Source organism: Grampus griseus, assembly GCF_964374135.1.
Source record: "Grampus griseus genome assembly, chromosome: 9".
Taxonomy (NCBI): Eukaryota; Metazoa; Chordata; class Mammalia; order Artiodactyla; family Delphinidae; genus Grampus; species Grampus griseus.
This window is the reverse complement of record NC_139003.1, coordinates 83328643-83354048: the sequence shown is the minus strand read 5'-3', so window position 1 is coordinate 83354048 and position 25406 is coordinate 83328643. Positions and strand designations below refer to the sequence as shown.

Genomic DNA, 25406 nt, shown 5'->3' with positions numbered 1-25406 from the left:
GACAAATGGATAAAGAAGATGTGGTACATATATACAATGGAATATTACTCAGCCATAAAAAGGAATGAAATTGGGTCATTTGTAGAGACATGGATGGACCTAGAGACTGTCACACAGAGTGAACTAAGTCAGAAAGAGAAAAACAAATATGGTATATTAACGCATATATGTGGAATCTAGAAAAACAGTACAGATGAACCGGTCTGCAAGGCAGAAACAGAGACACAGATGTAGAGAACAAATGTATGGACACCAAGGGGGGAAAGTGGCAGGGGGTGGTGGTGGTGGCATGAATTGGGAGATTGGGATTGACATATATACACTAATATGTATGAAATAGATAACTAATAAGAACCTCCTGTATAAAAAATTAATTAATTAATTAAAAAAAAAAGAACCAGGCAGAAATTCAAAACAGGCAAAACTGAAAGGAAAATATTCTTGACTGAGGAAGGGCAAAAGGATGGAGATAAAACTGAACTATTTCAGCATGCCTCAGATGTACTGTATCTGTAGGGTAATGGTCTCACATGTAGAAGGTTGTTAGGTTTTATTATGGGATGTTCTTAATGTTAGGTTAAGCCTTTACAGGTAATTTACTAAGGGGGGAGGGAACAGTAGAAAGAGAAGTATGATGCTGAATGCTATTTCAGGCAGATTAATCTGGTAGTCACTTGCTGAAAACTAGATCAGAAGCAGGAAACTAGATTAGAAGCTATGGTATTAGTACGGACATATGAAATGAAGGGGCACACATAGAGCACTGACAGAGGAAAAGGAAAGCAAAGAACAAGTACAAGAAATATTACCAAGACCTAACTGACAAAATTAAACTGATTAAGGAGTCAGAAGAAAAAATGATGGATGGCATGGATTTCCAAGTTTCCAGTTCAGTTGAACTAGGGATCAACAGAGATCTAACTAGGCACCATTAGAAGAAACTGAGAAACCAGGAGGTACAACTTACTAAAATGGAAACCAAGTTGACATTTAGATTTTTAAAGGGATGAAACATAGCATGTATGTGGAAATGTACAGAGAGCAGCTGGAAAACATGGGACTGGTTCCAGTCAGAGAAGACTATGTGAAAATTTGACAGCTTCAGATTGAAAATCAGGTCTGAACATATACCTGTATAAATTCAATAAACAACAATAGGCAGAGAAATCTGGCTTTACAATTCATAAAGAAATCTTTTCTTCAGAGGAAAATATAATAATCTGGATATTTATAGAAATAGAGTTGAGATTAAATTGAAATACTACTTCCATAAACCACTCCAGCTTGAATCCATTCCACCTTAAACCTGTTATAGTCCCGTAACAATGGCTTCTATATCCTATGACCACTACCAAGAATTATCATCTTGCCATCGTGGTGTTTATTTGGTATGATCGGATGATTTAGAATATCATCATTTATTAACAACTTGGTCTATCTTTATTCTTGGCAAGTTATAAATACACAAAGAAGGTTAAAATGCCTAGATTTAACACTGAATATACAATTTTAAAATTCAAAATTATAATCATCACCATTTGCATGTTACTTGTTGGTCTAGGAACAATCAGAATCTTCAAAGTTGAGTGCAAAGCAAAATGAACATGCAACTGAAAAGATATCAGTACTGCATCTCTTTATTGGATTATATTGGATGATAACTCAGTTGAGTTAATACTCCACTGAAAATATGTAATTGTCATTGCTCACGTTAGCCCAAGGCATATCCCTTGGAAAGCTTACTTTTAAGAACACAAAAATATCTAGTTTTCTATATTTTCCAATAGTTAAATATTTAGATGGCATTTTGGATATGTTTTACATAAAACCTTTTTAAGCATGCTTTGTTTATCAATCATAAAAACAATAATAAAAGTAGGCTATGTGTAGCTATATAAGAGAATTGACCTGTTTATAAGTTCCATATACTCCACAAGTCTGTGTAAATATCCTCAAAACCAAATCCACATCTGCAATGCTTCTATATTAAGGACATATTTTTCCATTCAGAAAAGTGCTTCACCACCTTTCATTAAAAAAAATTATTCCACAGAACAGCTTTCAATCTATGTTTTCATTTTGTTTGAATTAAATCAAATTATTTCAATATATAATAAATCTTGGACATAGACACTGTACTATAAGCCTACTGACAAGTCAATAAATCAAAAGCAATGTTTTGATCTCTCTATATTTCTTAGCAAAATTTACATTGTTGCTGAAAAAAATTTTCTGCTCTCTACCTTCAGTAGAGTTTTGTGGGTATTTTTTTTTTGGAAGTTAGCAACGCAGGCAAAATAAAGTTGGAAAAGCTCTTTGTATAAGTTTATCGGAGAATCCTATATTTTTCACATATTAGAATTGACTTTTCTGTAATAATGAAATAATCTTATTGAATGTAGAGTCACAAGTCTACCAAATGAACAAGAGGATTCAGCAGCTGGCCTTAAAGATTATTTTCAAGTTAATGTGTTTTTTTTTAATAGGAGTTATAACTTAAAACAAAAATGCTATCCACTTAAAAGCTTAAATAAAAAAAGATGATGTTGGACTTCCCTGGTGGCACAGTGGTTAAGAATCCACCTGCCAATGCAGGGGACACGGGTTCGAGCCCTGGTCCAGGAAGATCCCACATGCCGTGGAGCAACTAAGCCCATGTGCCACAACTACTGAGCTTGTGCTCTAGAGCCCACGAGCCACAACTAGTGAGCCCACGTGCCACAACTACTGAAGCCTGCGTGCCTAGAGCCTGTGCTTTGCAACAAGAGAAGCCACCGCAATGAGAAGCCCGTGCACCGCAACGAAGAGTAGCCCCCGCTCGCCGCAACTAGAGAAAGGCCGCGCGCAGCCAGGAACACCCAACGTAGTCAAAAATTAATTAATTAATTAAATAAATTTTTTTTAAAAAGATGATGTTAGCCAATAAAACAATGTTTCCATCAGGGAACACTATTCAGAAAATTAGAAAAATGTGTTTTGTTTTTAAGCTAAATGGATTAAAAATAGAAGAAAATTTTCTAAAGAGGCAAGCATATTTATTGCAAAGAATGCTTGTGTACTTGACATAAATTCTTATTTTCTAAATAGGAAATTTTAGGTTTAATTTTTTAATATTCTAATTTAAAATTTAAATGTACATCAATAGCTGTCTCTTGCATTTAGTCATTTCTCTCCTTCATAGTGGCAAAATAAGGCTTTGCAGAATTTTTAGTTAGCCTTGGCAATTAGGACTGTATGGAAACAAATGACAGAGAGGTGACTTCACAAAGTGAGTGTCTAATTTGATGTCTTTATTGACCTTATTCTCCACTCCCACTGAATCCTCAAGTTTATATAAAAGCTTCAGGCAACTTTATTAGAATGAGTTAAGTTCTTAGAGGTTTTTTATCAAACCCTTTGTGTCCTTGGGAATAGAGGAAAAATTGTTTTTGTGCCACAAAGTTACTAAAGAAACATGGAGGAAGAAAGCAGCCTATAGGAATGAGTTTCTCGACTCCTACACAATTGTCAGTTCCACAACGTTAATCCACACGAATGTCTGGGGCCCCAAGCACAGACTACAAGAAAAATACTTTAATAGTCTCCAAAATGACCCCAAGTATGTAATCAGACAACTAATTATAAATACTGTTTACTACGTATGTACTAACACATATGTGCTCATAACCTCTACTTTTTCATATATTACACGTGCAAGGAATACAACAAAACTCAACAAATACAAATCCATCTTCCCTCTAGCTTCTCTAACAGAAAAGGACAACAGCCTTATCTGTCAGAGGCAAGGAAATGGCATCTTCCATACTATGTTACAGTGTTAAACTGTGCCCTGCACACACTTGGGTTTATGTCTGGAACACCAAAGAAGACCAAAATCAATATTAAATTGCTAACTCCAAATATTAATAAATGGTTTCTGCAGTGAAATTAAGACTGATAAGCTTGAATGTTAGCTTAAGGGAATAGCCTATTCTTTTCTTTCCCTTTCTATATTTGCTTTTGCTAAACTTCACTCAGGCTGGAAATAATCATAATAATTGGAACCAGCAGAAGGAAATAGCTGATCCTGCTAGGCAAGATGAAATAAATCTGCAACCCAACCAATACTAAATATAAGCTCCACATGAGCATACTAGAACAAAACACCTGAGATAAGAAAGTTCTTTGGAGCCAAATCCCCAAGTTTACATTTTACAAGTAGATATGTTTTGGAAATGCAATATTTATAAAGTATCTGGATGCCACTGAGTGTAAACAAACAGCAGATTTATGTCAAGTGTAGCAGTAAGACTAACAATTTCCTAGAGGGTAAGGAAGAAGACAAATAAGAAATGTTTGATCTCTGAAAAAAAATATTCATATAAAGGGATAATTTAATAAACTTTCAAGTTCACAAAATAAAATCTGTTTAAAAACTTCAGAAAGCATAAAAACACTGTTAAGGGCATTTTAAATTCTTCGTCGTTTGTAGAATTTGTTTCTCCTTGTCTTTTAACACAGTCCTGTTATAGTATTTTTATAGTTGCCAATGATGTATGCTATGCAATACTGAGACAGCAGAATAAGAAATATTATAACACTTCTAAGATGCTTATGATTTCAACATGAAAATTAGGGATTAATTTTGAAGTGTCTGAATCATTCTAAGACAGGAAGAAAGAAAAGAAATGCATGTCTCCTCTAACAGAAATTCTGAAGTTTTGGAAAGGGAAACAGAACTAGAAAAGTGACGCAATATTTAGGTATTAACAACTGTCTGCTCTGCAGTTTTTGGCACCCATCTAGGGTATTGGATCATTAATTCTCTAGACTGTCCTGTTTCAGTAACACAATAAACTGGATAAGAGTATGGGCTTTTAAGTCAGGCTGCCATTTAGTACTGAGTGACCTTGGGCAACCTGAGCGACCTTGGGCAAGTAATGAAACTTCATGCTTCAGTTTCCTCAGGTTTAACTGAGATGATAGATATCACTTTCCTCATAGAGTTAATGTGAGCCTTCAATGAATGTAATTAGATGTGAAGTGGGACTTTTCCTGTTTTTCCGGAATGTAGCTTCATAGCTGAGGACAATGGGAAATAAGCAAGTTATCAATTATATCCATGGTAAAACCAGTCCAAAGACCATCACTCCCAATAGCCCAGATGAGAAGACTAAGTATTTGAAAAAAGAGATTCCACAAAAAAGATTCCTTGAAGGGAATCTTAATAGACAATGAAGTGTCATCTCACCTTCCTTCTCAGACTGTGCTGCACATAAGAAAGTGGTCACTCACGCGGATTACTCCCAGACTAGCTGCTTGTTAAATTCTTGAAACAGTCATAGTTGCCCCATGCTGCTACCCATAAGCAAACTCTGAAAGAGTTCTTGGATGAACTTGAAAGGTTTTCTCATAAGCCTGGGGATATTCATAAAGACAGGGATTTATGCCCACTTCTTGCCATAGAATCCTGAAGGTGGGAACTTGGGTGGAGCTGCCCATGATATTGGAACATGAAGAGATGTGGCTGAATTTCCACAACATGATGAGTCAAGGAAATATGAAGTTTTCGTCCTCCTTTGACCTGACCTCAGTGGAGACAGGTAGAGCGTGGATGGAGGTGGAGCAAATAAAGCAAAGAAACAGATCACACTTTTTTCATTATTGGGTTCCAGAGTTCTTGATCAAGATTAAGCTCAAAAGAGAGGAGAACCTTTCGATTGGATGCAAGGTTAAAGTTTGTACAATATTTTGAACAGACTACATTTTTTAATACCTGAAAGTGAGACTATTCTGTTACATGAAAGCAAAAACAATTATAAGGTGGGGTGGTGAGGTCTTTAGTAAAGCAGGGGTGAGAGGAAAATTAATTTTTCTTGTTTGTACCCCTTGAGTCCAACCTGTTCAATACACTGGTCACATGAGAAAGTACATGTGGCTGGAATGTACTAAGTGGTCAATATAACCTAGCAGGTTTTGTTATTATTACTAAATATTTTTTATTAATTGCCCCTAAGTAAATTCAACAATGCTTACGTTGCAGGGCTATGTAACATGAACTTTCAAGTTCAACATGAATTACTTCAGGGAATGTCACATGAATACCTAAACTGAAAAATAAGAAAATTTACTGATTTACCTATCAACCAAATACATCAAAATATCAAGTGGAAAAAAGAAAAGGAGAAAATACTCATAGTACAAAAATGTGTACTGTGGTTTTCTTGACTGAGCTCTTATTTCTGATTACTCAGACCATTTAAAGATGTTTTTAAAGGGATGGGACATGAACACCATTTTATTACTAATTTACTATGTAGCACTTAATCTACCACCTCTACATTTTCCTTAGTTCTCAAATAGAGCAATTTTCTCTCCTAGAACAGCCTGAAACAATTCTCCTCCTAGATGAAAATCTCCCTGCTGGAGCAAAAGAGCCAATTTAAATGTCCCAACAAAGAAGATCTCTTCGTCTAACTAACCTTCTAAGCTACCTTCTAATACTGGAGGTCTGTGGCAGTGTCATTCCGCCTCAATTATTAGTAGCTAAACTCTCTCAGATGTTGATGGGTAATCAACTGAGCAACCTGGCTTTTTACAGGGCTCATACTATTTTGAATCAAGTAAGCATACGTTATATATGTTACATATGTTAAACTATTTAACACATAACTTTTAAATTAAACAGAAACAGATTCCTTTCACAAGTTTCAGTGTAAGGATGGAAATGATACACTAGGAAAATTTTGTGATTTGGATTAATGATGGGCAAGAATGCATTTCAGAACAAAATAGGGCATATTTGGAGGAAAAAATAACAATTTTAGCAAAATTAGTCTCATAATGGATGAGGTAGGTAGTGATCATGTTGCCAAAAATCTACCACAGCATAATATAAAGAGCTGTGAGTATATTTAAAAATAAATTATTTGAAATGTTTAAAAATATTTTTCAAGGATATAGCTATAAACTAAAATGATTATACTTACCAATGTTTGTTAATTATGGGCAGAGGTTCTATATGTAGCTGATGGTTAATTTTATGTGTCAACTTCACTGAGCCACAGGGTGCCCAGATATTTGGTCCAACATTATCCTAGCTGTGTCTGTGAGGGCATTTTTGGATGAGATTAACATTTAAATCAGTAGACTGAGTAAAGGACACTGCCCTCCCTAATGTGGGTGGGCCTCATCCAATCAGTTGAAGACCTGAACAGAACAAAAGGGCTGACCCTCCCCCAGTAAGGGAGACTTCTTACTCCTACCTGACTGCCTTTGAACTGGGACATCAGTTTTTTCCCGCCTTTAAATTCAAACTGAAACATCAGCTCTTCTTGGGTCTCAGGTCTGCTGGTCTTCAGACTAAACTACACCATCAGCTTTCCTTAGTCTCTAGTTTGCCAACTTACTCTGCGTATATTGGGACTTGTCAGCTTCCATAAACACATGATCCAATTCCTTATAAAAAACATCTTCCTCTTTCTTTCTTTCTTTCTCTCTCTCTCTCTCTCCCCTCATATATACATATATATGTCTCCTATTGGTTCTGTTTCTCTGGTGAACCCTGACAAATATAATGTTTCAAATAAATCAACTATTACAGGGAAAGAAGACCTTTATCATTCATCCATTCAAAATGTTACCTAAACATTCTACATATTTTCTGGCATCATTCCAAGTACTAGGGAAATAAACACAAATTAGATGTTGTCCCTACTGGATGAATTCGAGGTCTAATGCAAGTGACATATTTGACAACTTTATCAGCCAACCATTGTTATAGCAAATAGAAATGAGTAAATATTTTGTTGTGATACTAAGAATCAGGAGGCTCTGGATCTAATTCTCACGTACCAATAGTGGATAAAATAAATGAACCTTGAGATCTTGAGATGTATATGCCATTCTTTTCATTTATAACCAAAATTATATACCACATACAGTTCAAAATACTTCATATTTCATTTCTGGGACCTTGAACTAGAGAAGATACCTGAAAGAAAGAAGATAAAATTTTGAGTGCTCAAAAATATGCACAGTCCTACCACTGCCATGTGGAAACATTTGAATAATTTTATGTGACAGAGAAGGTAATTCATTACAAACATAGTTTCAATGAAGAATTCCTAGTAAAACTTAGAGAAGAGTTTGGATTTTCAAGGTTTACTCCAAATATAGCCTAGAATATTACATCAATGGTCAAATATCTTGGTCTCAAAATAGCAGCTCACAGAACCAGAAAATGAGGCAGTTTTACTTCTGTGATCTCTGAATGAAAACTAAAAACATACAGCAGATAAAGGCAGCACTGTTGAAGACAAAGTTCCCACTATTATTGTTTGTATATGACTTGCTAGAAACATTATCTTTAGTGCTTAACAGTGATACATTAACATTAAAAATCCTTATATAATAAATGTATCCTATACGATACGTATTATAAAGAACCCAATTTAAAAAGTGGTTTGTACGTTATTACAGATTTATGTTCCCCCCTACCCCCGACACCCACCCTCTAAGTTAGAAGTACTAAGTAAAGAAGATTATATACGCAGACCCGTTAAATACAGGCATCCCTCAAATTCCCATTCTTGGCCTCCTTTCACTCTCAATGCTCTTATAAAGGGACCAGAGCTCCCTGAAGGGCTACAGCTACCATCATAAAAAGAGCATAACTCAACTCTCTAATCTGCAGCTCCAGCAATTTTGTGAGCTCTAGATGTATGTGACCAACAACTGTTGAACATCAGAAACGTGCCATCTGCCAGGAACCTCAAACATATTATATTCCCAGGCACTCATTTTTTTCCACTCACTGTTTCAATTGAAGCAACATGAAATAAAAAAATCTGTTAAAAATGAAAAATAGGTCATTTTATAACTTTATTCTTTTAACTCACTATCTCCAACTCCAAGGCCTAGTCTAAATTGTTTTAAGTAAAACCAGTGATAAATATCTGGTGAATATAATAATATTACTTATTCACTGAGTCAAATATGCTGAAAATAGCATGCTGCTTCTTCCATAGTTGTCCAAGACAGCAATTTTCGATTTCTAAAACAGCCACTTCTACTGTAGATTAAATTTTAACATCTGTAGTTAATGGCATCTTCATCTACTCTGAACACCCACCCCCAGGGCAGTTATCTTTGACTCCTGCCTCCTCTTCACCACTACTTCCCAATCACTTGGATATAAATCCTTATCCATCCTGCCTCTATAATATGTCTCCAGTTCATGTCCTTCCATTCCCACCGCTGATTCAGACCTTAGGCCTTGCTCTCACTTTCTTCTCCACTCAATACATACTTCACACCACATTTCCTCCCTGCCCCTATGCCTCAAAAACCAAAAACCCCAATCACTTTGATTATGCTTTTCCCTTGTTCAGATACCTTCAGTGGCTTTACTCACCTAGAGAATAATGTCCAAACTCTTTAGGTTTTCATTTAATACCTTCCCTGATATGATTCTAAGTTTCCTTTCTGGAAAAATCCTCAGTTGGTATCAAGATTACTTAGCTACCCCTTTCACTAGCCTCACTGACGTGTATTTAGTTCTCTCTACAGGAGGGTCATTTTCACCCTCTCCCACCTTTGGTCATGCTCTCCTCTCTGCTTTCTACACCTCCCCACCTCCCACTCATGCATTAGAGACCATTTCAAAGATCCCTTATGCTGTGAAGCACCCCCACACACATACACACACCCTCAGTGATCTTCCATCTCTTAAGTAATAACATTTCCAACTAAGCTACACTAAAGTTTTAGAAAACATTTCCATAGGCATTACCTTCTTGGATTCTAATAACCATTCTATAACATATGAAGCGACTGAGGCTCAAAGAAAGTTAATAGCCCCATAAGGACATGATAGCAATGAACTTGGGACTGGAATCCAATTAAGTCCTCTTACTCCAGGATCCACACTCCTTACATTATATTCCTCTGCTTCTTCCTTTCCCTCCTTTGTGCTCTAAAAGCAGTATGTTTATATCTGTACCATTCCACTAAAACTCAGTGTTTTAAGGTTAGCTTTGTATGTGATTGCTTCTCCTTCTACTCTGTAGTCTTGGAAGGTAGGGTCTGACCATTACTATTTTAATGCCAGGACCTAGCTTTAGCATGACACAAAACAGAAGTATAATAAATAATTATTTATTCAATTAATCAAAGGATCTTAATTTGCTACAATATTTTTATTGATGAAAAACATGTATTTATGTGACAAATACAGAAATTCAAGCTCAAGTCTCTTCCATCATAACACACACACACACACACACACACACACACACAAACACACACAAACACCTCTATCTCTTTTAACATGCATCTCCTAGATAGATAACTGTCCATTACCTTTCCTACTAAACAGACTTCTTGAAGGAGTGGAATGCACGTGCTATTTCCATTTTCTTACTTCCTATTCACTCTTCAAACCTGTGACATGAACTCTTCTGCACCACCCATTCCAATGAAATGACACCAAACAAAGGTGACCTCCATTTTTGCCAAATGCAATGGAAATGTTACAGACATCATCTTTCTAACCATGGTGCTGACCACTCACTCAGTGTTAAGACTGTTCTGATAACAGTCTTAGTTTCCTTCCTGGGATCCCCTGACTTCTGAAACGTAGATGCCACAGTGTTTTCTTATTCTTTTTGTCTTTATTTTCTCTCATTGGATAATCTCATATTCACTAATTTACACATTCAGCCCCACTCACTCTTCTGAATTTTAGACATGGGATATTCAGATGTCTACCACTTGAATTCTTTCTGCACACCTCATATTAAACATATCCCAAATGGAATTACCTTCTCCCCACATCTACATCTTGCCACCAGTCTCTATAATGATTGGCACCACCTAAAAGACACCAGAAAGTCAGCAAGACTCCTTTCTTTCTCTTTGTCCCCATACAATCACGTGTACTGACAATTTTACCATCCACAGTTTTCTTGCCTCAGACCTCTCTTTCCCATTCCTACCCTCATTATTTTAGTTCAAGACCTCAAAACCTCTCCTCTGGGTAAATCTATAGCCTCCTGAATGGTCTTCCTGCCTCTTTCGTCAACCTCCTTTAATTAGGTTTCTTCATTGCCTACATGTGTTCCATGAAATGTTGCCTACAGTTGCCCTCACTGGGAAAACAATGCACAAACATGACCTTCTTAATCCTGTTCTTAAAACCTTTCTAACACAGAGAGGCAAGCTAGCATACTGGTTAAGATAGTACCTAGGTTAAATCCTGGCTCATTTAATTATTATGTGGCTTTGGGCAAGTTTCTTTATCTCTCTGAGCTCATTTTCTTATCCACAATGGAGTTTATGATAGTACCTACCTTGTAGAGGTAAAATCAATTAACATTTACTTAAAGTATTTAGAACACTACCTGACATATAATAAGCACCGCACAAACATCTGTCATTAACGACGATGTTAATAATAATAAAGCAGTAATACTCAGTGGTTCACCATTCAGTTCTATACGATAGCTTAGCCCAATCTAACCGCCCTAGCTCATTTATTACTACTGTCTATATTAAATTCCAGACTTTAGTACTTAGAAACTCTTCTTTATCACATTCCTAGAAACTCTCAATATCAATGCCTCCTTGCCTTTTTCTCTAGAAGGGTCCTCCTACCCTTCTCACCTGATTTCCTAGTGAAGTATTCTCTTCTCCATGAACTGTTGCTTGAAACCTCAGGAGAGACCAGGTACCCTTCTGCTAGGCATAGACCTTCTGAAATATTTATTCCATTCAAAATTCTTACTTATAGTAATTGTTAAACCAAATTGAATATTAACATACAGTATATATGGTAATTATAACATCAAACAATATATGTGTGTGAAATATATACATATACATTATATATACAGTATTGAGCCTAGACTGTACTCCAGGCCTTAAGCTAAGCATCCTATAGGCATTATAATATTTATTCCTCATAACATCTTTGTAAAGTAGGTTTGTAATGATACTTGTTTTACAAAGGATGGAACTGATATATAGAGATGTGAAATAACTTGTTCAATTCACAGCTAGCATGGGAGTAGAGCTGTGACTGGAATCCACATCTGTCTGTCTCCAGAGTTCCATGCTCTTAACTATATACTGCACTGTGAAATTCCTGGCACAGGATCAAGATTTACACACCTTACTACAATCACTATCTAGCACAGTGCTTAGAACATAAGCACAACATTAAAATATATACAGAGTCCATGTAACTACTTGAACTGTATTCCATAGTGTAGAATACTAAGAAGTCCTAACTCATATTTCTTCTCCAAAATGTTTTTTCTTACCTTTTATTCTGATTACATAAAGGATGCTATCCATTATGTAATGAAAGAACCTTCTCCTTAATGATTTTTAACTCAGATCACATAGACATACCACAGGATGGACTACTTGAGGATGCAGACAATGTCTTAATGAAGTCTTATTCATCTTTTTATCACCAGTCCCTAGTTCAATGCCAGATAGAGAATAGGTTACCAATAAATGTTCACTGAATAATAACTAGATGAATTCTAGCTCTGGAAGAATGGTGTTGGAACATTTTTGATGAGTCAGTTTATAATTATACACTCCTGGATCAATGGCATAGACATTTGTAAACACTCCATAATTCCAAAAATATTTCAAAATATTTCTGGCACGCATTGGTGGGTATATTTTTGTAGCTGGTTTGCTTTCTTGATTATGTTCTGTTTTGGATAATGTTAAAATAAATTTGTGTTCCCACATATTTTACTTCTGAATGCTCACAATTTTCTGGAATTTAAAACAGAGGTCCAACCATAGCAAAACTGAATGAGATAATAGAGACATACCTAGAATTTGACTGAGCTTATGTTGCAGGAAAATACATCTTGGTTTATTCTTCAAATAGATTTCTGGTTTTGAAGGTATATTCACCAGTGCTCCCCAAAACAATAAAATAGGAATAAAATACTTATTTTTATACCATTTTACAGTTATATCAATCAAAAGATTTTGGCCTCAAAATACAGAAAACCCAATCCAAATGGCTTAAAATATCTTGTGTACTGTTAGCTCAATAACAAGAAGTCCTAAGAGAGGACTAGTTTGGGCTCATTATTCAAGGAGCCAGTAACTTTATATCACTCAGTTCTGCCATTCTCCACCTTTGGCCACTCTCCTCTTGATCACAAGATGGCTACAGTTGCCCCAGGTATCACCTCCATGTACAGCAACTTCCATAGACTGAAAAATGAATAGATCTGTCCTAGATCTTATTTTAAGTACTAAAAAGTTTCTCAGAAAGTCCCCAAGGGGCTTCACTTTACTTTTCATTACTTAGAGCTGGGTTATAAGCCATTTCCTAAAACAATCATTGGCAAAGAGATGGAATTACCATGCTTGGTTTAGACTAGTCTAAGTCCATTCCCTTGGGATAAGGCTGACATAATATGAAACACATGGCATAGCATCACATCAGTGTGTGGATACTTGAACAAAAACTGGCGTTCTGTTCAGTAAGGAATGAAGGGAGGGGGAAAATAAAAAATGCATTCCAGGTAGACAACCAACAATGTCTCTAATAACTTTGTGACTTTCTAAAGTCTGTATGAAAGCATATTCAATGAAAGCAAAGTACCTCCTTATTCAATGCTAAAAGAGTCAATTTCCCCAAGGATAAAGGGTGTCATGATACTCTTCACATTAAGACAATGAAGAATTTCCAATTAATTTTAAAAGGGAGACTTGGGATGAGAATATAAAAGGATATTTTCTTGATTCACAGTAGTAAGTTAGCATACTGTTAGGGCTATCAAAGATATAAATTTTAGGGCTTTCCTGGTGGCGCAGTGGTTGAGAGTCCGCCTGCCGGGGGACACGGGTTTGTGCGTCCGGGAGGATCCCACGTGACGCAGAGCGGCTAGGCCCGTGAGCCATGGCTGCTGGGCCTGCGCCTCCGGAGCCTGTGCTCCGCAACGGGAGGGGCTGTGGCGGTGAGAGGCCCGCGTACCGCAAAAAAAAAAAAAAAAAAAGAAAATTAAAAAGATATAAATTTTAAATAGTTCTTAGTAAAGTTTATGGTATATATGTACTTTATAAATTCATATATAGATACTCCAAAGCAAATTAATTGGACATAAGGAAAATGGCTTTAAATTAAAACATCAATGTAATTCGAATTATCATAATCTCCACTTCATAACAAAACCTCTTAGGACCCATGTTAATTAAGCTTAGTTTTTTTGACATTTTCAAATTCTCAGTAAAGCAACACTAGTACCTGTATTTTAGCTAAACACTTATAAGTTAGGCATCATTTAACTTATTTTTAAATGATTACTTCTTCAGAATTGTAATATATCACATATTCAAAGCATGTTGGATCCAGTCCTCTTATTTTACTCTGAGACAACTAAACCAGTGCAATTTAAACTACTCTGTAATATGTTATCAAGTTCATGAATAAGCATGCCCCTTATCTCTGCCCCTTCCTTTGCTACATTAACATTAGGACATTATCCTAGGCATTTGTAGGCCACCAGCCACTTGGTGATGTAAATAAAAGTAACTAAAATCCAAACTATCAAATTCTTATTATCATTTCTTAACAACTAATATATATGAAATACAGAAATCATCTGGGCACTTGATTTCGCTGTCTTTAGGTCTCCCGTTATCAAAACTAATAAAGGTTAAAAATACCACTCACAGTTGGAAATTTATGGGTACCTATGTAAGCTTTTCAGCTAGATTTGTCACACATGGAATAATTTTATGTAACTCTGACTAAAGTGAGACTGTATCCTCACATGCATAAATGCCTTTCTGGGACCATTGATTTAAAAACTGGCATTGAGGGACTTCCCTAGACATCCAGGGGTTGAGACTCCGTGCTTCCACTGCAGGAGGCGCAGGTTTCAATTCCTGGTCAGGGAACTAGGATCCCACATGCTACGCAGCGTGGCCAAAAAATAAATTAAAAAAAAACAAAAAGTAAAAAAACTAGCATTTAACCTTAGTGTTTCAAAAGTGTGTGTGTGTTCCATGTATACAAAGAAGCAGAACAGAACAAATTTGCTATTCACTAGAGTGACTCTGCCACACTGAACTTAAGAAAAGGAAAGAAAAGGTACTTCCAACCAAAGAGGAAAAGGAGATAATGTTAGAGATGTTTCAGAAAAAATACTAAGAAGGAAGGTTTTAGTATTTTAACTGCAGATGGGTAAGAGCATCTTTGATAATATTCCTGCTTTTCCATAGAGGAATCACCTTCTGTCTAAAGCCCCAGTCCTAACAAAATGGCCATCCACTAAGTACCTGACTTGCCGGAAAGGCAAGATTACAGTTATTCATGTTCAGGGTGCTTTTGGAAATAAGCCACAATTTTGGGGAAATTTTTGTGACCCTTTAGGCCTAAATGCTTGTTTTTTGATTGAATAAACTTGACGTGTAACATTGTATAAGCTTAAGGTGTACAGCATGCTACTTTGATACACCTATATATTGTAGTATGTTGTAGTGATATTTATCACAGTAATAATTATAGTCAAATATTATTGTCTCTATTAATGCTTGTTATTTTTTGAAGAAACTTTGTCTAGTAAAGAGTTGCTTTAACATCCTTATAGCACAGACTGCAAAGAAAGGCAAACTGGGTTCAACTGTGGACTGATCATAATGCTTCACAGATGCAACATTGGACATTTCATATCTCTGAAACTTGCTCGTGCTTGCAATCCAGCTAATCAGATTTTGACAAGCTTAGGGTATGTTGCGAGATTAATCTGTGGGTTTCTACAGCACTTGTTATCCTTGAATTAATTTATATTCCAGCTAAGTATGTACCTTCCTGTGCACAGTGATACAAAATACTAGGATAAGCAACATTGCTCACCTATAAAATGATAAATAAGTGTCAAAAATACATATAATTGGTTTTTGCATTTAACATTTTTACTGAAACATTCTCTATGATCTTTCAAGTGCAATGTAAAGTGCAAACAGCCCCTACGCTACCTGTAATCCATGGCAATATAAATAAGTCACTGTAACATTTGGGAAACTCATGTTTTAAGAAACTTCTTTAAATACAATGTAATATGAAAAATAGATAAATAAAATATACATTTTTTGTTAAACAAGTTTGCTTCTTCCTATTTCATTTCACAGTCACTTAATGAAACCCATGGTTATTTATAGAAAAATCTCTGATTTCATATGCACAAGTTTCACTAAAGGCAGTTAAAAGGTTCAAAACATTAATCCACAAATTTTATCATTAGAAAAATCAATATCTTTTACTTCACACTATAAAGGTTTACTCTTTCTTCTGTCACATATTTGTTTGGGACCATTATTGGATATATGATGACTGCCATAAAAGTGAAATTTTTTTTAAGTAAACCAAAATAACTGAAAATAACACAAAGCCGGACATGGATTCATGTAACAATTACAGGGAGAAATGTTTTCCAAGGTAAAACAAGCCATAAAATATGTTAAATATTGAAACAAATCTAATTATTCATTTAAAATATCCATCATTAACCTACTGGATCCTTGAAAATAGATGCACTGGATGCATCTGAGTTAATATTCAATCAGTTGTCAAAAAAGGAAACTTTTTTCTGTTACTTCTAGACTATCCAAAGCAGACAACACTGTATATTAAACTTTAAACAATTTTTTTAAGTTTGTAAACAATTAATCTCCAAATGGAGTCTTTTTTAATAGAGTAACATGTCAATGAAATGTAATAACAGAAGCAATTATTAACTTCCTATGACAATATGAGTATTTTACAACAGTTTTAAGCAGATGCATATCCCTATATAAGTCTATGTAAAATCAGTACTTATCAACCTATTACTAAATTATCTATACAAAATAATTATAATTTACTTTTATTAAAGTAAATTTCACATCAGTCCTTTCTGTAAACAGAAGAGAGGGAGCTGGGACTAGAACAGAATAAATAATTAAAGAGTCACAATACTAAGCAAGTTGTAAGACCCTATCCCATGCTTCTTATCATGATAAATAGCCAGATTGTAGCTTAGAAAGATTTTTAAAAATTAATATTGGATTAATTGGGCGATTGGGATTGACATATATACACTGATGTGTACAAAACTAATGACTAGTAAGAACCTGCTGTATAAAAAAGTAAATAAAATAAAATTCAAAAATTAATATTGGGCACTGGACCTTCAAGGTAGATGGTCCTATTGAATTCTAAGAAGGGACTAAGTCAGCTGAAATGCTAAACTCACTGGGGGAGGCTGATGGTAAATCCTTCATCTTTAAAGTGTTAATATAGAGAATTACTTATATTGAGCTGCTGACGTGCTCACAGATGCAAAGTAAACTTTTTGCTGAATTTTGGTGTATTTTCCCTTATTATACATGGTTGACTGTGAACACTTAAGAATTAATTCTGTTTCGTGATTGCCCTTCTTTATGAGGTCTTGATCTCTAGCTAAGAAATAAAAGTTCTGCCTTAAAACATGATAATAGTCGGGACTTCCCTGGTGGCACAGTGGTTAAGAATCCCCCTGCTAATGCAGGGGACATGGGTTCGAGCCCTGGTCCGGGAAGATCCCACATGCTGCGGAGTAACTAAGCCCATGCGCCACAACTACTGAACCTGCGCTCTAGAGCCTGCGAGCCACAACTACTGATCCTGTGCGCCACAACTACTGAGGCCCGTGCACCTAGAGCTCACGTTCTGCAACAAGAGAAGCCACCGCAAGGAAAAGCAGCTTACGGCAACTAGAGAAAGCCCACACACAGCAACGAAGACCCAACGTAGCCAAAAATAAATAAATAAAATATGATTATAAAAAAAACCCCACTATACTACCATCTAATAGTCACATGCAAGAAGTATAAATAAATTCCTAAGGTTAAATTAGTGAATTCGAATAGGATTTCTGTGCTTGTCAAGCCTAGAGTAACTGATTCAATATATTCACCAACTGTTTAGGAGAAGAGATATGGGTACAAAGGGAATAAATAACTGGGGAAAAACTATGGCTAGAGTATAAAATAAATATAAAACAGATCTTTACACATAAAGATGGTATCAGTGAGAGTTATTTTTAAAATGTGAAAACATGTTCCATTCCACTTAATGGCATTACTCTTCACATTAATGCTCTTCAAAGAAGACTACTACTTGCAAATTACTCATAGTATTAATTAGTCAATCATTTTCTATTTTTCAGTTAGTCTTCAAATAAGTGTAAAATATCTTGAAAGTTAAAAACATTTCATGTCACTAGCTCAAAATGACCAGTATGCTTGGAATAACATTTAGTAACACTTACATAATGCTTATTATCTGCCAGACACTACATCATTTAAATACATCTTATTTAATATTCTCAAGATACTATTACTACCCCAGGCTAGACAACTTGTTTATATAGCCAATACTAAGTGGCATACTCAGGATTCAAACCCAGACAGGCTACTTGGGAGACTACATTTAATGGCTACACTATCACAACTCTTGAGGGAAATGATTCAGCCAGGAACTGCTATGCATTTGAAAGCCATTGTTTAAACTACAAGCAGTCAGGGTTGTCAAATGTGAAAACCTTTTGCTCATTATGAATGTGAATGTGTGAATTTCAAGCAACTAAAAAGAAAAGGGAGCATAAGAAATATGGCAAAAGATTGCACCGTATAAATGTTAAGAGCAGAAATGGTGGCATTTAAATACATTAGCTGTGATCTCACCCCAAGATTACTCTCATTCAAAACAAACACATACAAAAAGCAGTCATATTTAGCATTCAAGGTCATACTACCTAAACTACGTACATTTAAAAAATATACTGAAAAACTAAAGTAGCATCCCCCATAAATTATGCCCAAAGATAAGTGTCTCATTAACCTTGTTCCAAAACATTAAAGATACTTTATCCTAAAAAAATTAACTGATCAAATTGTTTAAACAATTCAATAAAATTCACGTACATCAATTTCTATGGAGGAAAATCAATCTTGGAGAAAATTTGACACAATTTGTTTTCAGCTTTTCAAATAAAGGAAGCATAGAGGTTTAACTCTATGATACTACCTTGAAGTCAGTCAAAAAGAAAGCATGACTCAATAAATTTGGATCTTCTTTCCTTTGAAGGCATCTCTGAAAGGAGCAATAGGAGGGAGAGCAATGTACATCTTCTCTAGAACTGAATTTCAAAGGCTTTACTTGGCCCTTCTCCTACATCGGAAGAATTATAAAACATTTTGTCTTTTATGTTCCATCGTGAGATCCTAAACGGGAAAATAAGTTCAGGCTATGTAGGTCCCCATGTGGTTTTAGATGCAGTAGCTAGGAATGTAGGACACAATGGTCTATGTAACTGGCTGCTGTGAACTTTAGTGCAGATTTTAAAAGAAAAGAAAAAAAAAACCTTTAGCTCTTCAGCACAGATCTCAAAATCACTCAAGAAACGTCCTTCAATTGCATCCACTGCATTAATGAGATCGCAGAACAGAAGTGCTAGTTTAGATTAACTAGTTTGGTGAGGAAAGTTTATTATTATAAACTAAAAAGCCATAGTTTATAAATAATAATAGGATGTGACAATAAAGGATATTTTTCATATGTGACTCATCACTGTGTGGATTAAATGCAGCTTAAATTAGAAAAGAAATCCCCTGAATTTAATTAAATGGCTTTCAAAAATGGCTTTGAAAACATTTATACAATGTAGAAAAACTACATCTATTTGTCTACTGTGTCTTAAAATTCTGGTAGTTCACTTTCTTTTAAAATTATGATAATTTAATCTTATAACAACTGTAATATAAAATTAGCCAAGCACATAAATAAAAAGTGATTAAACAATGCAATTTTATCTGGTGCACTTTTTAATCAATATTCTTATATTCAAACTTCTTTTCTTTGCAAAATCTGCCTCAGTTTACCTGATTATATATGTAGTTTCTGTATAATACCCAACGTTTGAATACTCGAAAATCAACTATCTCATTAATATTTTAAAAATACAACTGCTAAACAAGCCATGTTTAAGTTTTTCAGTTACGCTAGTTTACTGGCTCTCTAGAAATAAGACTACTGAGCCAAGGGTTTCTAAATATTTTTCCAGCGAGTGAAATCTATAGTGAAACCCAAGACACACAGGCACGGTATCTACGGTTCTGAAATTTTCACTTTGCTTACAATGATAAAGTAAACCTATTATTATTTGACAAGGGAAAGAAAGATTTCAACAGGGGAATAGTATATGAATCACCATACATAGAAGAATATAAAAGAGGATTATATTTTCCACAAAAGCTAAAAGAAGCAATTATTTTTGCTCCTTGGTTAGTGATTCAGGAGGTTAATCAGATTCCTCTGGGGTTCTGTGAACATCATTATGAACATCAATCATCAATGGCTCAGTGAAGCGCAGAACTGAAGGTTAACACAGAATGAAAAGAAAATTTCCCTAAATATATCACATTATATGTGTATATGCCATGAGTTCTAAAAACAGTAATCTTCCAAATAAAATCTAACACAGAAGTTGAGTATCAGAGACTACCTTGGATCAAATCATGGAAGGATTTAAATGAGATCTAGTCCAGGTACCCATCTTACATAAGAATCCATGGCATGTGGTCATTGGCCTCTTCATAAACACTCACAATGATGGAGGCTCATGAGTTCACAATATAGTCCACAGATTTTTTTTTTAAAGCTCTATTAGAATCGTCTTAATAAAAGTAAAGATGCTTCATCCTTTAAAAATTTTCATAGATTCATCTTAGTTTGACCCTATAGAGTATCACAGGATAGTCAGAATTCCTTTTCTTACTTGATAGCTTTTCAAGATTTAATGATAGCTTTCATGCTTTCACTTTTCCAAGTCTTTCCACTGGATTTTATAGAATAGATTGACAATACCCAACAATCTCCCTTTCTTTCTTTTCTTGTCTTGCTGCTAGAGTTACAGTTTGGGAAGGTCCATCTCAAGATGCAGTGCTCAGAATGAGTACATTAAAGTGTGGTAATAATTATAAACTATAATAGGACAATCACCTCTCTCATTAGGATATTATCATTAGTCCAACTTAACAATGCCTTAAGGTTTGCAGCCACTTTCCACTACAAATACCAACCTTGTTGCCAACAAAACCATGGTCATCAATTGTAAAGTAGATTTTTGGACTCAAAACCAAAACCTTACATTTATATCTATTGCTGCAAGATAGTACCATGACATCAAATATGTTAACATGAACGCCTATATTTGAGCCTCTGGTATGTCATCTTGAAAAATAGTAAGATACTCTATTTGCCTTCCTACCAAACTCATATTCTTCAGTTTCATTCAGTATGGAGCTATGTTGACCTACAAGTCAATGTTCACATTAGCCTATCTCAAGTCATCAGCTACTAATACTCAAGAATCCCCAATGAAAACTCTTTTTGTATGGCAATTTACAGTTAAGAAATTTTGACTGAGATTTCATTTTTCAGTGGCTTACTTTTAAAACTGGTTTATAGAGAAGAATAGCTCCCTAAGAGTGTTTCAAATCCCCCGAAGAGTGTTTCCTGACAGCTGATCATGCAGTAAGATTAAGTGGTCGCTCAAAATGCAGGCAATGACAGCTCAATTCCATCTATGAGGCGGGACAAACAATGTATCACCAACAAGAAACCTTTAGATTGATGTGAATGTGCACATATACATACACGCCACACACGAGATGCGAATGTGAGCTACAAAATGTATGAAATCCCACATGGAAAACAAAGATACACTACTTAATTCGAGCTAAAGTTGTCCTCTTTCCAAGAAACTTTTATCTCCCTCTTCCCTCCTACGGACCATAATTTTCTTTCAGACAAAGACAGAGAGTTCTGCAACAGCCCATCACAGCCTTCAGCTGAGCCTCATCTAAACCAGGTTGGAGCTGACCGAGCCTGAGTTGTAACCAGCTGGCTTTTCCATCCAACTCCTCCTCAGAAACACGCCCCCCTCACCCCTTTGCCCAAATCCGAAGCCAGAGGGGAGTCCAACCACAGAGAACTTCCACTCAACCCAATGTTCATAGTAAAGAACATTCCGGTAACCACGTCTCTCCTCCTGACCCCCAACGCTAGAACCCGCTGCTAGTGCCGCGCCTTCCTCGCGAACCGCCTCCCGCGGGCCAGCTCGGGGTGAGCGCCCGGGTTAGTCAGTGCGCACGTGACGCGCGGTGCCCACATGACACGATCGTGGGCGGGGGAGGGGGACAGGGGAGTGAGGCAGGGAAAAAGTTAAGGAAGACCCGTCCAAGCGCCCGAAGCAATCTGCCCCGTCCCTTCTTTGTCAACTAGTGGCTCAGGGATTCCCCCAAGGCGTCTTCAGTCCAGCTCCCGAGACGGAGGGCGCAGCTCTCTGCTCGTCCCGCCACCCCCTACTCCTCCCCGCCCTGCTGGTGATGCCGCTGCACCCTCAAGTTGCTCCTTCCTCCCCTTTCTCCCTTCTCCCCTTTCTCCCTCCCTCCTTTTCTTCCATCCTTCCTCCCTTCCTTCCTTCCCTCCTTCCTTCCTTCCTTCCCTAAAAGCTCTTCATCCACTGCGGGCCGTGCCGCTGACGCACATTCAATTGCCCCGGGAGCTCGCCTGCACCTCCGAGGTCACACAAGGCCGAACACCTACCAAAGGGGAGGGGGTAACTGCGCAAACAAAGTTGCACGCCCCACCGCAATCCGCCCCTCCCTTCCACCGAGCCCCCCATTCGGAACCCCGGCAAAGCCCACTTGCTCTGCCGGTTCTCTCTCGACCTCACCCCACCGTCGCACAACACACACCCCCTTCCACACGCGAGCCCACCCTTCCATTATGCCCCGCGCTTGAAGCGGTCCAGCCTCCTGGCAAGAACCGAGCAAGCCGCTGCGCTCACCTTGCTTGACACACTTGAGCCGGAGGGGATCCTTGCAGTGTTTGATCACGGCAAGCACGTCCCTGATGGTGAGCCCCGCCACGGGGGTCTCGTTTACTTCCAGCAGCAGTTCCTCAGACACCAACTTGCTGCCGCTCTCATAGGCCACCTTGCCGGGCTTCACCTCCCCCAGGTAGGGGAACTGTCCATTCTCGGCGCCCCCCTTCAGTTCGAAGCCCAGCTGGCCCTCCGGGTTCCTGCCAATGACACTCTCATGGACTTTGCTAGTCCAGTGGCTTTTCTTTTTCAAGCTTTTGGACATGGCAGTGGGGTGAGTCGCCTCAGCTCCTGAGGGATTCCTTTGGGGTAGGGGAGTTGGTGCTGAGAGAATGAGGATGAAGGAGCCAGGGGGCCAGGAGGTGAGAAGAGCAGACTGCCTTCCTCCCGCCTCTGTTCGGTGCTTTCCCTCTTCTTTGGATGGAGTGTGGACGAGGAAGGGGGAGGATGACAGGGACGGCTGGGCAGAGGTAGGAGAGCTTGGGTGAGGTTGTGCTGTCCCTTGAATGACACTCAATGCTGTGGCCCCGCAGCAGAAGAGAGCTGTGGTGGTGGCGGCAGCAGCGGCGGCGGCGGCGGCGGCAGCCAGAGCGAGCAGTAGCCGAGCTGGGGAGCGGGTGGGGTGGGGGTGGGGAAGGAGGGTAAGGATGCCGGGGGCCACTCCTGCGTGGTGCGAGTGGGAGCGCGCGCGCGCTCCTGAGCGTGTGTTGTTAGCTGATATCCATGGTAGCTGCAGTGGTAGCGGCAGGGTCCGCGCGCGCCCGCGCGTGTCTGTGTCTGTGTGCGCGCGTACTAGTTGTACTGTACTGGCAACAGGGGAGGAGGCAGAGGGCAGAGGAGGAGGGAGCGGGCTGGAGGGGGAGGAGGGGCACGCGCGCGCCGGGTGGGGAGCCGCTTCGCCGCTGTCTCCGCTCCCTCCCTCCGCCGCTTGACCCGGTAGTGAAGGCTGAGAGAGAGGCAGGCTGGGTCCGCCTGGCAGTCTACGGGAGGAGGCGGGAGCGGGAAACGAGGGGAGCCGAGGGCCGGCGTGGGGAGGCCGGCAGGAAGGGCTGCGAGCCCAGCGCGGACCTTTCTTCAGCCTCCCGGCGGCCGAGCGCTGCGCTAGGCTGCCGCGCTGTGAGCACGCCCTGACTTCCTCAGACCTGTGCGGGCCGGAGCAGAATTAGCGGCACCTGGACTTCGGCTCGCCCACTGCCGGGCTCTGCGGCTCGAGCGCCGCGAGCCTCGGGGCGCGGAATCCTGGCGTGAGAAAGCCGAGCTCTGGGACCCGCCCGGCGTGCGCTCGCCGGAGAAGGCCTGGGCGCTACGAGCCGGGTGGAGGCGTCGGAGTTCACTGATTAGACAGGCTTTGTCTTCTCACGTTTCAGTCAGACCCGTCGCAGAGTTCTCAGAATTCCCCTCAGAGGAGCGTAAAGTTAGAAAACTGGAGACTGGTTTTTCTGGCAGCCAGGGACGGGGAAGCAGCGCCCCGGCCTCGGGTGCAGACGGGAACTTAGCGGAGGCTTGAAGTGTAGGGGCTTCACTTTTCCAAGTTAGAAGAAGCGGGAAGAAAGGGACTGCGGGATGGGGGTGGGGACAGCTGCGGTAAGCAGCCTCCTCAGCGAACTGGGCAGTTTCACGCGGGATCTGCGGCGAGACCGCTGGGCACGCCCTCGCCGCGGGCGCCCTCAGAGCCGCCGGGCTGAGACGCGGGAGAAACCCTAAGTTGACCCGAGCAGACAGCCTCCTGCTACCTTGAAGGAGACGTCTCCAAGGGTTGACAGAGCGGCAAAACAGGGGCTGGAACTCAGCTCGCTGGCCTGCCACCAGGCTCCTTTCCCTTCACCAAGTTTGCAGCTGGGAGGAGAGGTGAGGACCGGGGCGCCAGGATGCAGGAGGGCCGCTGGGTTTCACTCAAAGGCTAGTTTCGTGTGAGATGTTAGGGGTGACTTTTTAAATTCCTGTAACTGGTAGGTGAATTTAATTTGCTGTAGTTTCAAAATGATAATTAAAAAAAAAAGGTGCACACCCACTCATCTCTTTAAAGCAAAGCATGAAAAGCACTGAGTTGTTAGGAGTCTTGCTGTCTGAGATGAAGACAGTGTGGGAGGCAAGCGGAACAGTTAAAAATGCTTAGTCGACCCAAACAAGGACCCAGTTTGAATTCAGGCTCTGCTACTTAGCAAGAGTATGATCTTGAATGAAGTGTCGACCTTTCTGAGCCTCAGTTTCCTTATTTGTTAAATAGGATTAAAAGTACTAATCTGACCGGACTACGGTAAGGATGAGATCAGGCAGAACGTGCAAAACGCTTGCCTGACATAGATGGGTAGGCACTGAAAATGATAATTTCCTCTTTTTTCCCCTTCTCGTATAACTCACTGTTTGGGGAAGTGGGGGATCAAAGCTAGTCACAACGGCAGAGATCTTAAAGAAAGATGATTTAACCGTGTCTTTTTTCACTTGAGAAAATGGGTCCCCAATGAATTGGCTTTG

The 25406-nt window shown here is 38.7% G+C and overlaps 1 protein-coding gene across 3 annotated transcripts in view; it reads right to left on the bottom strand.

Annotated features, from left to right (window-relative positions):
- The window catches only part of MAGI2 (membrane associated guanylate kinase, WW and PDZ domain containing 2), a 1326400-nt gene extending 1303203 nt beyond the window's left edge, over window positions 1-23197 (bottom strand). For all 3 annotated transcript variants that reach the window (XM_082661503.1, XM_082661504.1, XM_082661505.1), the window contains exon 1: window positions 22896-23197. In XM_082661503.1, coding sequence (XP_082517629.1) covers window positions 22896-23196 — 301 coding nt within the window. In that variant the 5' untranslated portion in view covers window position 23197. The remainder of the gene's footprint in view (window positions 1-22895) is intronic.
- Window positions 23198-25406: the final 2209 nt, after the last annotated feature.